The 12,951-nt window shown below is 41.4% G+C and overlaps 1 protein-coding gene across 3 annotated transcripts in view; it reads left to right on the top strand.

The window, feature by feature from the left end:
* Positions 1–4,235, top strand: part of frmd6 (FERM domain containing 6) — a 30,066-nt gene extending 25,831 nt beyond the window's left edge. For 2 of the 3 annotated variants that reach the window (XM_016676314.1, XM_007561841.2), the window contains exons 10-14: positions 1,311–1,485; positions 1,709–2,017; positions 2,306–2,440; positions 2,524–2,615; positions 3,108–4,235. In XM_016676314.1, the coding sequence (XP_016531800.1) occupies positions 1,311–1,485; positions 1,709–2,017; positions 2,306–2,440; positions 2,524–2,615; positions 3,108–3,398 (1,002 nt within the window). In that variant the 3' untranslated portion in view covers positions 3,399–4,235. The remainder of the gene's footprint in view (positions 1–1,310; positions 1,486–1,708; positions 2,018–2,305; positions 2,441–2,523; positions 2,616–3,107) is intronic. The other variant, XM_007561842.2, reaches the window with a different exon arrangement.
* The last annotated feature ends 8,716 nt before the right edge of the window (positions 4,236–12,951 follow it).

The raw sequence follows: 12,951 nt of genomic DNA, 5'->3' as shown, positions 1-12,951 counted from the left end.
TGGATTTTTTAGAATATAATTTAAATGTCTGGATCCATCACTTTATTTTGGGGTTTGCTGTGTTAGACGTCCTGTTTTCCCTCGTTTTTTTTTTTTTTCTTCTTCTTCTTTGGGGGTGGTTTTCCCACGCGGAGCGTCGTGACAGCGAGCCGTGGCGTGGCTCCGGTTGGGTGGCCTGAACCCGGACGGTTTCTCCTGCCCTTCTTCAGAATAACAAAAGGCTTCCAGCTTTCACCCAACCCATAGGTTGCGTCATCCACCGGCGGGCGAGTCTGAGAGCGAGCGGGGCGCGGAGAGACGGACGGGGAGTTCAATAAACACCAGATGTTAGGAAGGATTTGGGGCTCTGGACTTGAGATTATCTTTGGTATAAAACATTCCAGGAAGGCGGGGCGTGTTTCAGACTGGCAGATTCTTTTTATTTTGCATCTTGCCTTAATTTGATCCTGATGTTTCACAAAGAGAGGCAGAAAAGGCTTGTGATGCTGCTGGAATATCTAGGAAGATGTTATTTCAACCTTCATCATGTTTCCAAAAAAAACTCTTAATGTCTATTTCTTTTAAACATGCCTGAATTTCAATTAGGTGTTTTCAAGATTTGGAAAGTGCTTGATATTCAAACTGCACCATTATGTAATAAAGTGCAATCTAATGTTTTACTAAATGCCTAAACTTGGAAAATATAATTTAGAGTTGGATTCAGATATTTTCACACAAACACACACTGCCTGAAGTTAAATCAGAATACACTTCTCTTAGAATTACCAAAATTATTTCAATTATTTCAATTTGCTAAATACCAGAAAACTTAGTGAGAACAGTTTTTAGAGATTTTTTTTTTTGTAACTTTCTTCATATTTTGTGTTTTTAGCATTGAATTTGAGCAGGAAGGTGATTTACAATAAGACAGTTTGTTTGGATTGTTTCAACGTATTGAATATTTACTATTCCTAACAGCTCTGTGTAATTGAAATAAAAGATGGCTTATATTTTACACATTAAAAAAATCAAAATTGAAATAAACAAAGCTTAGCTCAGCCCTGCAGTCAGAACTTAGTTCAAATAAGAAGAAAAGTATTCAGGTGTGTGGAAGAAACAGACACACAAACATGTTTTTAGACTCATTTAAAGACAAAATCTGGGGGAGGAAAACAAACCGATTTCATTTTTCCTCTCTCTGGAAAATCATCAAAATTCTGCGTGAGAAAATAAAGCACAGAATCATGAACCAACTCCTGCTTGCTGTTAAACCCTGCAGCCTCTCTGGCACTTTTAAAATGTTTCATTTCCCCTCTCTTTTGCTCCTTCAGGGGAAAAAGTTTGAGATCCTCCCCGACGGTCTGCCCTCAGCCCGGAAGCTCATCTACTACACGGGCTGCCCGCTGCGCTCCCGCCACCTGCTGCAGCTGCTCAGCAACAGCCACCGGCTCTACATGAACCTGCAGCCCGTCCTCAAGCAGGTCCGTCGGCTGGAGGAAAACGAAGGTGAGTTCGGTGTTCGTTTACACACGATGCTCCGCTGAAGTGTTCACGCCCCTTGAACCGCGCTGTGCGGTCCGGTCCATTAGGGTTTTTTTTTACTTAGCACTGCATCTTCTTACAGTGCTTCTTCAATTTTCTGCAAAAAAAAAAAAGAAAGAAATAATTTTAAGATTGTGAATTATCAACGTGCTAAATATTAACATTTCTCATGTCGTCGTGTCTCCAGAGAAGAAGCAGTACCGGGAGTCGTACATCAGCGACGCCCTGGAGCTGGACATGGAGCAGCTGGACAAGCGTTCCCGCGCCAGCGGCAGCAGCGCCGGCAGCGTGTCCCACCACAAGCGCCTCTCCCGCCACTCCACCACCAGCCACGGCAGCTCGCACACGTCCGGCATCGAGACGGACAGCTTCCGGGCCCCGGGTCAGGCCCCTCACCGGCCCCTGCGCACCTGCAGCTCATCCACCACCAGCCATGGCAGCTCCCACACCTCCGGCATCGAGAGCAGCGGCAAAGAGCGCATCCTGGACGACGACGGTAAGAGCGGATGATTTGTGTCCCCGTTTGTTCTGTATTTGTCTGACGTGTTTGTAGTCTAGCTCACAGAGACGAGCAGTGAAATGTGTTTGTTTCACAGGGCTTGACTTTAAGGTCCAGCGCTTTTTAAACTTTGTGTCCTTCCTTCTGGAAACATGATCGTGCTCAGCTATGCAGACGACACTCAGGCTTATGCTGAGTGCCCTGATGATAAATCTGACCTTAATGACCTTTGTATTTTTTTTAAGTTTTGTATTTGCTTTACTCTGATATTGTTTTTGTCCCCAGCAGAGATTGAGATGCTGGTTGACGACCCCAAAGACTATGAGGAGCTTCACGAGATGGCTCTGGACCAGGAGCTGTGCATCCACATCACCGAGGACATGCTGACGATGTCACCAGACCAGACCAACGGATATTCAGGTACAGACGTCCAGGGGCGCGACACGCAGCGTCCACGTTTCTGCGATTTGCTCTAAAACGTTTGTGTTTTGGCTTCTTTTCAGGCCTGATAGTAAAAGACATCAGCTCCTCCACTTCCAGCTCCTCGGAGACCGTCGTCAAGATGAGAGGACAGAGCATCGAGTCGCTGCCTCAGGTAACCCCCGACTCATTTCGTCAACACGCAGCAACGCCACTGAGACAAAGCAACCGCAGGGTGGAATACGACGACAAACCTCCAAAGTGTTTTGAAGTTATTTTCAGCCCAGTTATACGGTCCAGCCTAATTTGACACAGTCGGTTCCACCCTTCCAGAGGTAAACGTTCAGCCAGTGTGGCTCTTTTTTCTCCCCCTCCCTTTGAAAGCCGCATAATTTAGCACAAACATGCAACAGCACCACAAGGATGATTTAGTCTGAAGATCTGACTGATCTGACAGCAGGGGCAGATGTTTTTCAACTAGTTCAGATTGTTTGGCTCAGCGCAGCGCGAAAAAGAACCACTGAAAATGCAACAAACGTTGCTATTTTTCCAAGCTGTAAGCTACAGGCACCCCAAAACAGGTTTCGACCTCATTTGGTCACCAAGGAAATCAAACAGCAGCACTTAGTAAAAGTAACGGCCACATTGTTCCTTTTCACATTCACAGACGACTACGAGCCGGAAGCCTCAGTCCTCCACGGACCGCCACAGCCAATCGCTGGACGACATCCGGCTCTACCAGAAGGACTGCCAGCAGTGGGCGGAGCTCTGCCAGGACACCGCCCACAGCTACACGTTCGGCTGCGCCCAGGAGCTGAACGACGGCGAGGGACACCAGGGCCTGTCGGAGCAGCGCGCCGGCACGCTCGGCGAGCCGCAGCCTTTCTCCATCAAGCGGACGAACAAGTACTTCTCCCTGGACTTGACCAACGACGAGGTGCCCGAGTTCGTGGTGTGACGGCGGCGGACGAGGGCGGTGCATCTGCTAACGGTTAGCAAACCGGCGACGAGAAAGCTCGTATACTTCCTGAGACTGACATGCAGGCGAGGAGGATTCTGGATGAAGAGAGACAGAACAAACAGCTGGACGGAGTTTGTTTTTTGCTCAAAGGTAACAAAAGGGATCCTTCTTTCTTTATGTTTTTGTTTCAGCCGCATTTTGAAGCCATGCAAAGACTGGAGGTAAAAAAAAAAGACAAGCAGGACTGTTTGTAAATAAATAGATGGACGTCTTCTGGGCTACAAGCCAAAAACAAAAAGTGGAATTAAATTAGAACGCCTGATCTACGTCCACCGTTCCTCCGCCGCGACGAACCGGAGCTACGATCATCATCTTCTTCTTCTTCTTCATGTAAACTGATGTGAACACACCACCGCCGTGCCTTGGCAACACTATGCAGGTGTCGAACGCTCGCCTTGACAATCACAGCCCTCTCCCGACGTTCAAGCCATGAAGATCAAAGGTTCTGCAATCTCTTAAACCTCTCATGCACATTTAAGTCAACGAATCGAGCTCACTCTGCAGCTTTTTTAAACGGCTTCACGACGTTTCTCTATTCGTCCTGTGAAATTTAGCCGAAGTTTCCAGGCAGGAGTGAGCCTGAGAGAGCGCCTACATGTCCAAGCATGCAGTCGAGTTTTGTGGCCAAAATACAATTCTGTGTGATGTGGAGTCAAAAGTGGAGCTGTCAGCCAAAACAACCCATGCATGTTGATGCTTTATGTCTTTTTTTTACACTTCTAGCCATCTATCAGTGCTGATTTTTATCTTTTGTTTTTCTTTTTGTTTTTTAACTGGAATCTGTTGCGTTGTTTTTATTTCACATCCTCTTCCAACCAAAAAAACAAAAAACAAAAACATTTTTTAGATGTATTTTTATATATAAAAAAAATATAGTGTATGTTTAGATAATATTCTGCTGTCATTCAGTATTACGAACAAATCTCGGTGGCAGTGTTAAGGATGCGGAGCTACTAACCAGACTAACTGGTTTCATCTGGTTTTGTCATTTCAATCTCCCAGTAAGAGTCCAGACGGCCTGAGGACATGGCGATACAGGCGGTCAGGTGTGTTGTTGATACATGTTGATACACTGCAGACGGCGTGGGTAAACATGGCGCTCTGTTACGGATTAGAAGAATAAATGCAACAATGTGGCAGGTTAGGCTTTGGTTTAATAGTTTCTTAGTTTTAAATGCGACAGAACGCAATTTGAGTCTTGAAAAGTTACACGAAAAAAGGGATTTATTCGAAATAGAAGACCGAACAATCAACACTGAGTTGTGTTATTATATAAGGCAACATTTCTGAGATGCAATACTTGAGCAAGATGAACAAAACCACAGTCATTAGCAGGCATGGGTTGGTGAGAGGTTTGCACGATTAGAAACCAAGGTTTAACTTTGCTTTGCACTTATATATTAAACATGAGCATCTTATATTGGAACAGAAAAGCAACATTTATGCCAAAATATGTAGAGATTTTTGCAGTTTTAACTGTTATTTGCAACGTGCTTTTAATGCTGTTTTGATGAGCAGACATAAAGGGAAGTGAGATCTTATCGGCAGTTAGTATCTTACCTTGGCATCTTCATTTCATACAAGTCTGGATCATGCTAACTGCTATCCGCAAGGACACCTAAGCCCAAAGCGGATTTCTATACAGTCTTTATAAAACTCTAAAAATATTTATGCAAACTTTATTTTACGAGCCTTTAAGTCGCTGCCATGTTTACATCAGTTGGTCATTTACTCAGGAAGTTGAGGTTGGAGACGGTGCGTCACCAGTAATATTCCTGTGTGAAACGTAAACGGACAGTGAAACATGTAAAGCAACTTCCGGTCAGAGTAACTAAGTGACATTATTTTATTAATATTTAAACCACTTTACTTTTTATCACTCAGACCATGAGCACTTTATGTTCTGCTCTTTGTACATGTTTCACAGAGGAAGATTATTATTGACGCACTGCTTCCCAGCCTCCTGTGTTTCCTGTGTAAATAATAATCAGCTTCTTTTGTTAACAAGCAGCCACTACAACCTGAGAATGGTTCCAATCTTCATAATCACTGTTGGTCTTTTTTGTACTGGAGTTACTTCAAGCCAATAGAAGTTAGCTTTAGCTTAGCACCTTGAACTAGCAATTAGCTTCAGCCTCCTGGACCAACAGATCTGGATTTATCACAACCCTGAGATCCATTAGTTTCAGAAGTCAGAGTGGAGAGGGACTTCACATCGAAGTTTAGTTAGTTTTCGTCACAAGTTCCAAAACAGCGAGATTTGTGGGTTTTTTAGTGCTAACTTTTCTTAACAACACACACCGATAACTATGAATTTTTCTCTTTTTTTTTTTATTTAATATGCTCACAAATTGTGGTTTCACAACACTGAATGCCACTGTTAATATAATATATTACAGGAGACTGGTTTTCAATTTATAACTTTCAGTATGGTCTATATATGTGACGGCCATATTGGATGCTAAATTGGTGGCTTATCAAACAGGAAAGGGAGGATTCTCACTTCCTGTTCTGTAGAAAAGATTTAAACCACTTCTAACCCTTAGACAGAACTTCACTTTAAAAAAAAATTGAACTGTTCCTTAAGCAAATATACAGAACAACGCTCACTGAAACTTTACGTTGGACAAAATATTGGTCGTTTTTTTGTCTGCCGTAGTTTTATAACAGTGTTATAAGCTGAAGATTGTGGTTTGGATATTTATTTCCAGCTGTTAATTTTAACTTTCTTGGAAGTAAGGGACACATGTTGCAGCTTTCATTAAGCCAGTTGACCAACAATGCACAGCAATAGGTGGGAAGGGGCAGCATTCTGTTAATTGTGTACTTCAAACAGCCAATTCTACCTGGCATTGCAATAAAACCATTGTAACAACGCAATAGAAACATTTGTAGCTTTGGAACTGTTCCTTTTTAAAACTTCCACCTGACCCATGCCTTGACCATGCTAACCTTTGAACCCTAGCACTGACAGCAGGAAACACTTAGCCAGCCACTAACGTCTTCCTGTCAGCTCTTTGCTGCTCCCTGTGGCTGTTTTCAAAACTTGCAATTTTGGGTCACGAGCCTGTTTCCTGTTTTTTACACTGACGTCGTCAACAAAAACTTTTGGCAACATTAGAAGAGTTATTTAAAGTTTTCCAGAGAGGAGCTGAAGCTGTCACAGGCTCTGCCCACTAATCCCACGTTAGCATAAAAATGTGCTCAGGAACTGACAGGACCAAGTGCGTTCATAAGGCTTCACTCATGTTTTATCTTTAATGGTTTCATCGGTTCACTTGTCTTAACTCCAAAACCTTTTATTTTCTAAATACAACTTAGTAAATGTGCTCATTTTGTCAGGTTGGATGTTCTGGTTATTTTTAGCCTGTATGCTAAGATATGCTAACAAACACATTTAGCTCAGTCTGAAGTGCTCTAAAACTTCTGGTGTGTGTCATGAACTTATTTCTTAAATAATAACTTACACATATATCACAACTTTATTATTGTTAAGATTCTGTTTTGGTTGGCTGATGTTTAAGATCCACATGGTTGCCTTAAGTGTCAGCAATAAGTCCTCACATTTGCCAAACTTAATTAGTAATATAGTATCCACCATATTCCTGGGAGAAGGTGCTGTGGAAAGTTTATGGGTCTTACTTCCGGCGCCCACCGGAAGTGGCAGTGGTTCACTGTAATTTGTAGGGTTTTTTGCTAATCTTTATTCCTAGTAGACGTTATATCTCTCTTTTTGGTTATTGTACCATATTAAGTAAAAATTGATTAAGGACATGGCGTCTGCTATCAGACAGCTGCTCAGTACAGAGGAGCGCAATTATGACTTTAACCACGAACACAAGCGTGGAGGTCACCACTGCCGCTGTGCGCTCCAGACCATAATATGGAGAAGTTCCCCACAGGGCTGGAACCGGACCACACATGAACCAGTTAGAGTCTTCCCAGTGGAAAACCGCCTTTAGATGCCCCCGTGGAGTTCCGGTAGCCGTTGCGCTGGTCGTGACTGTACTCTAATAATCAGACCAAATTTAATTTGTGGCTACTTTTGAACGTGCTCCAAAAACAAAAGTAACGGTCTATACCTACCGACAGATGAGGAAACAAAAAGAATGTGGCTTAAAAATACATATAAACTTGAATAAAGAACCCAAAATGCTTTGTCTGTGCTCGTTTCATTTTGTGGACTAAAAGCAAACGGAATAAAACCCGCATCTGCATCCGGAGCAATGAGTCAGCGAAGTAGCTACATATGCTAAGTGCTTATTTGCGGCCACTTCTTCAAGTCACCATCCCACTCCTCATTAGCTGCAGGTAGCGGCAACAACAATATCGCCAAGTTTAAGCTGTGACAGCTGGTGTTCCCACATATTTTACAGCTTTAAACCTCTGACGAAAGCCGGTTAGCGAGTTGCTAACATGTAAACAAATGGCGGTTCCGGTTTGCGGCGGAAGTCGCGCCCATAATTAACGCAAACTTGTCAGGGCTAGGAATAAGGTGGATAGTCGCGCTTCTCTGCAGCTTTACCAGGTCTGTTTTAAGTATTACAACCTCTAGAATAAAACACTTTCTTTAAATTGATGTTGCTATGAAATTTAAAGGAATTTCTCTTTTTCTTCCTGTGGTTTTACAACGGCTGTTCATTAATCGAAGGTGTCAAAGTCATTTTTTTTGATCAGCAGCAGCAAGAATTTTTTTTTTTATTGAACTCAAATGTTTAGGTACACAGCCATGCAGGCATAACCCTGCCATTGAGAGGTTTCGTCATGTCGTTGTGATTTGCTTCTCCGGCTTTAGTAAATGGTCCTACTTACACTTTGTAAGAGTCTGTGTGTCCCATAATCCTTTCTGTGAAAGGATCTTCCTGCAGGAAAAGAAGAGTTTTCTTGTTTTTGTTTTTTTGTTTTTTGTCACCCTACTGTTAAAAGAAATAATTTGTAATAATGGATCTGCTCTGTGCCTTTTCGGTACTAATGTTCCTCACATCAAATAAACAGGTACATGTATCTTACTATTGAGCTGCTGTCTGTTATTTAACTAACGGCGTGCAGATTTCCCAGTGTGTTCAGAGTATAATTCAATGGCTAATTTATTTTAGTCATTAAACTGGAAAAAGTGAAACTTATTTTATAATTCACCTCTAAAGCGATATATTTGAATATTGCTGAACAACAATAAGAATGATTTTTGACAGAAATCTTATAATTATTACCTACATAGTCAATGATTTTCCAGCAGATTATCACTGACTCCCCTCTACACCAGGTGGATACTTCATAAAAGGTCAATGCTTTTCATAAAGTGATATGTCCACGCATAAAAATAGAAAGTTAAGTAAAAGAAAAAATGTGCATAACTGGACAACTTTTGCATTTCTGGAGATAAACTACTCTTGAACCAACAACAAAGTCATAGATGCCCTACCTGGGCTATGGGGGGAAAAAAAGACATGACTGTTGATTTGTCTTTCTGATTAAACCAAAATTTGCTTGTAATTTGGTAATTAGTGTTCCAGAAAGCAAAAGAAAAGTTGAGAGAGCGCATACATGTTACTTAATGTCACTATTAAACCAACCTGGCTTTTTAAACAGCTCATTAGAGCCACAGACAGGTCATCTCCATGATGCAAAAAGCTAACACAAAGGAACCCCAAACATTGATATTGATGATTCTGTACAGTAAATTGACTTGCAGTTAGTAAAATACTAGTAGAATATGAAATATTCAAATTTGATTAAAAGCAGAATTGGGACATCACTATTTGTGAGCCAGAATCATCATAATTAACAGCAATAAATACTTGGAATATGTGTGTAATAAATATATAATTAACTTTCAGAGAAAAAAAGAAAGAAAGGAAGAAGTAAAGAAAAAAATGTCTAACATTTTTTTAGCTTCTGCTGCCCCCTGCTGGAACACATCCGTCAGCAACATCTAAATTTGACCTGAAGGTGGCAGTAGTGTACCACACTACAGACTGGTTTCTGCGTCGCCTCTACTTTTGCTCAGCTCTCTACAAATATTGGTGATGTACGGAGAGAGCACATCTGAAATATTGGTATGTTGTTTTTGTTTGAATAGTTATAATGTTACATAAATTGTGCTATATTTGTGTTCAAGCTATTTAGCAGAGTTTTCTTCTTTTGCATGCTGCTCTCTGTATTTTGTTGATTTCAATGTAATGGTGAGTTGTAGGTGTTTGAGTTTGGAAGGCCTCTTTGCCATCCACCCTAATCGTTTGCTCCACAGACTCTTTCAGTCTTTCAGCCACTACAAAATGTAAATATGTCTTCAAGCCTGTAGATGTAGCTGTAAATGTCCCTTAACAAAAGAGAGAGAGAGAGACAGAGAAAGCGATTTGTTTCATAATGGCCAAATAATCAGTGGATTTAGGTCTGGACTTTGACTGAACCGTTGTAACACATCATTGACATTTTAAACTAAACCATCAAACTGTTTAATTCTCACCAGCATTTCTGTTGCTGTTGAAGCAACTCCCACAGCATTATGTTGCCATGACCATGTTTCACAATGGGGTCTTCTACATGGTTTGTGACAAACGGTAAACAGGATTCTCCTTCTTTTAGAAACAGTCTCTGCTTTCTAATGATGCGTTCACACTAAAATCATTTCGCCCCTCAATAACCTGTCTGATGTTTCAAGTTCGACGCTTGTGCACCTTGAATGCAGAAGCTTGACATTTTGCTCTACACGTAACGTTTTGTGCGTCTGGCTTACATTCAAAGTCTACATGGAGGCGCATCAAGGTCGGATCAGATGCGTCAGCTACAGCCGTTGTTTTCCGTTGGACGGATCAAATGCTCAAAATGCTCCAAAAGGTTCAAATCACACCGCGCTAGACGCTCAAAACGCACCACAACTTCTCTGGACGCACCTCCACATAGACCTTCAACGTAAACCTGACGCTCAAAACGCATTTGGTGTTTATACCATTATAGTCGCAACAGATCAAATAGGACTGAATACAAGCACGCCACACTTTTAAGATTTTTATCTGCAAAAGATAGTGAAAGCCACATGTCGTGCTCTGTTCACAGAACAATTTTGTGCTGCTACTTTCACAATAAAGAGAAGCAGTTCTCGATTGGTAAACTAAAACTTAGACGTGACAAAAAATAAAACACGTTACAGTTTGAAGTTGCTTTTTTTTTCCGTATACCATTTTCAGAAATCACTGTCGTCGGATCTGACCCTCACAACAAAATTGACCAATCGTCTTTTTCAGTGTTCTTCTGCAGATCCTGTCTCTCTTAAAAAATTTAAAAAAAAAAAGCTCCATGTGTTGTTCTCCAATCAGCAGCAGCAGCTGGATCAGATTAACGTCCGAGGTTCTCTTTTTTCTTTCTTTCTTTTTTTTTCCATTTGGTAAATTTCCTAAACTTAAAATATCCCAGAATGCTCTGGTGTAGCAGAGGAAAATAAAACCTGGATGCTTCACTCTCTTCACCCGGCTCCACCTCCTTCCCTCTCTCTACAGCTGTACAGGAAATCAGTCATCCTCCATCCACTGCTGTCTCCATGGCAACACAGAGGGGGGAAATCCTTTTTCTGGTCCTGTCACCCCTCACACACACACACACGCACACGCACACACACACACTCCTTTTTCTCCCTCCTCTAGCCGTTTGACTTGTTTCACAATGTGTCGCTCAGTTTGGAGCATTTTGGTTTCACATCCAACATGTTCTTAAGCTTTTACAACCTCATCAGCATTTATTATTATTATTATTATTATTATTATTATTATTATTATTATTATTATTATTATTATTATTAGTGCCTCACTATCAGAGCAAACTGAGTGACAGTGCATCTCCGACGACGACACACACAATCTCTCTCTCTCTAAATAAATCCCAGAGGGCACCGGGACAGCACAGACGGAGCGGCTCTGCTCGGCCTTGGAAGGAGGCAGATGGCTGCAAATCGCAGATGAAAATCGGGGCCCCTCCCCCCTGTCTGGATAATAACCCCACCCCGGCCTGCAACATCTGCCTCCTCCGCAAGCAAAACAAAACAATGCCGCTGACGGGGGTGTGTGTGTGTGTGTGTGTGTGTGTGGGGGCTTGGAAATACAACGATGGTACTCAACCTTTAAGGTAAAAGAAAAGGGAAAAAAAAAAAACCTTGCAAAACAAAAACAAAAACAAAACATCGTTATTGTAAGATAAGGGCTTTTATTAGCAAGTCAAAGTCAAAAGCCACATGCGTTTTTTTTTTCATAAGCTCTGAAAAATAAAATGGATTAAAGGCACTTAGCAGAACAGCCTATTAAGCTCAACAGCTGCAGTGACACCAAAAGGTCCGGAGATGATCCTTGATCTGATAATAAAACTCAGTAATCAGATTACGAATTAGCAAATCTCTGGATTGGGTTCATCTGCAGGGAAGCGTTTCACTGTTCGTGTCTCTGGCGGCGCTCGACCAGCCTGCAGAACTCCAGCACCGTGCAAAGGTGTTACTGAGTGTGTCACATTACAAACTACAAAGTATTTTAATGTGTTTCTATGTTATTTTTACAACCTGTGGCTCGGGAGCCGCAAGCGGCTCTTTGGAAACTTCCACACTGGACCTTAATGGGTTTGATTAAAAATGATAAACAACTAAAGTGGCTATTTCTTTTCAGTTGTTTTTATTTAATAATTGTGCTTAATTCCCATAACAGAATTATGTTAATTTAGATCTATTTTTTTTCTTTTTATATTTTAAAATTACAACAGATTTTCTCTAGTAGTTGTTCATCAAAACTAATATATTTCCACGATCCCCCCCGCCCCCCCAAAGGTCAGATAGTATCTGGAGCTTTAAATCGGTTTCATTTAGTTAGATTAAGAGAAACCAGTGAGGTTAAAGGAAATTAATACATGATTTTTTAAAATAACAAATAATACAAAATGTACCCTCCTTCATTCTGACACCTGCTAATAAAATCCAGTAGTCTTCAGAAGTCAACTAATCAATAAATAAACTCCATCTACACATAATTAAAACATAATCTAAATTCTAAACTAACACAACTAGCAAATTATCCCTGAACACACATCTTCACGTAACGCACAGTGGTGGCGGTATCATGCTTTTACTGAGCCACAAACAAAATAAGCAGCAAAATATTTGAAACTGGGTCATATTTCACCTCTCAACAGAAAAAAAAAACTTAAACAGTGGTTTAGATCCAATCAGATTCATGGACCAGTCAAAGTCTGAATAAGGATCTGTCACAATGTTTGAAAATCTCTGGTCTCGCCCATCTTAACGTAACCGGAGCAAAGAAATGACATCCAAAATGTCACTGTGCGTCATTTTTTTGTCGTTTCACCACATGAAATTCACCGGTGTCTGTGGCGACACGATGTAGAAAAGCTCCAGCTCTGTAATCTAGATTAAAGACCCAGAACATCACCCGCTCCAGTTTACACGAGGATCTCTGTGACGTGGTCGACCCGAGGCCTCGTGGTCACCAGAGGAACC

The sequence above is a fragment of the Poecilia formosa genome, unplaced genomic scaffold (assembly GCF_000485575.1).
Source record: "Poecilia formosa unplaced genomic scaffold, Poecilia_formosa-5.1.2 Scaffold131, whole genome shotgun sequence".
NCBI lineage: Eukaryota > Metazoa > Chordata > Actinopteri > Cyprinodontiformes > Poeciliidae > Poecilia > Poecilia formosa.
This window is presented reverse-complemented; position numbering and strand designations above follow the sequence as displayed.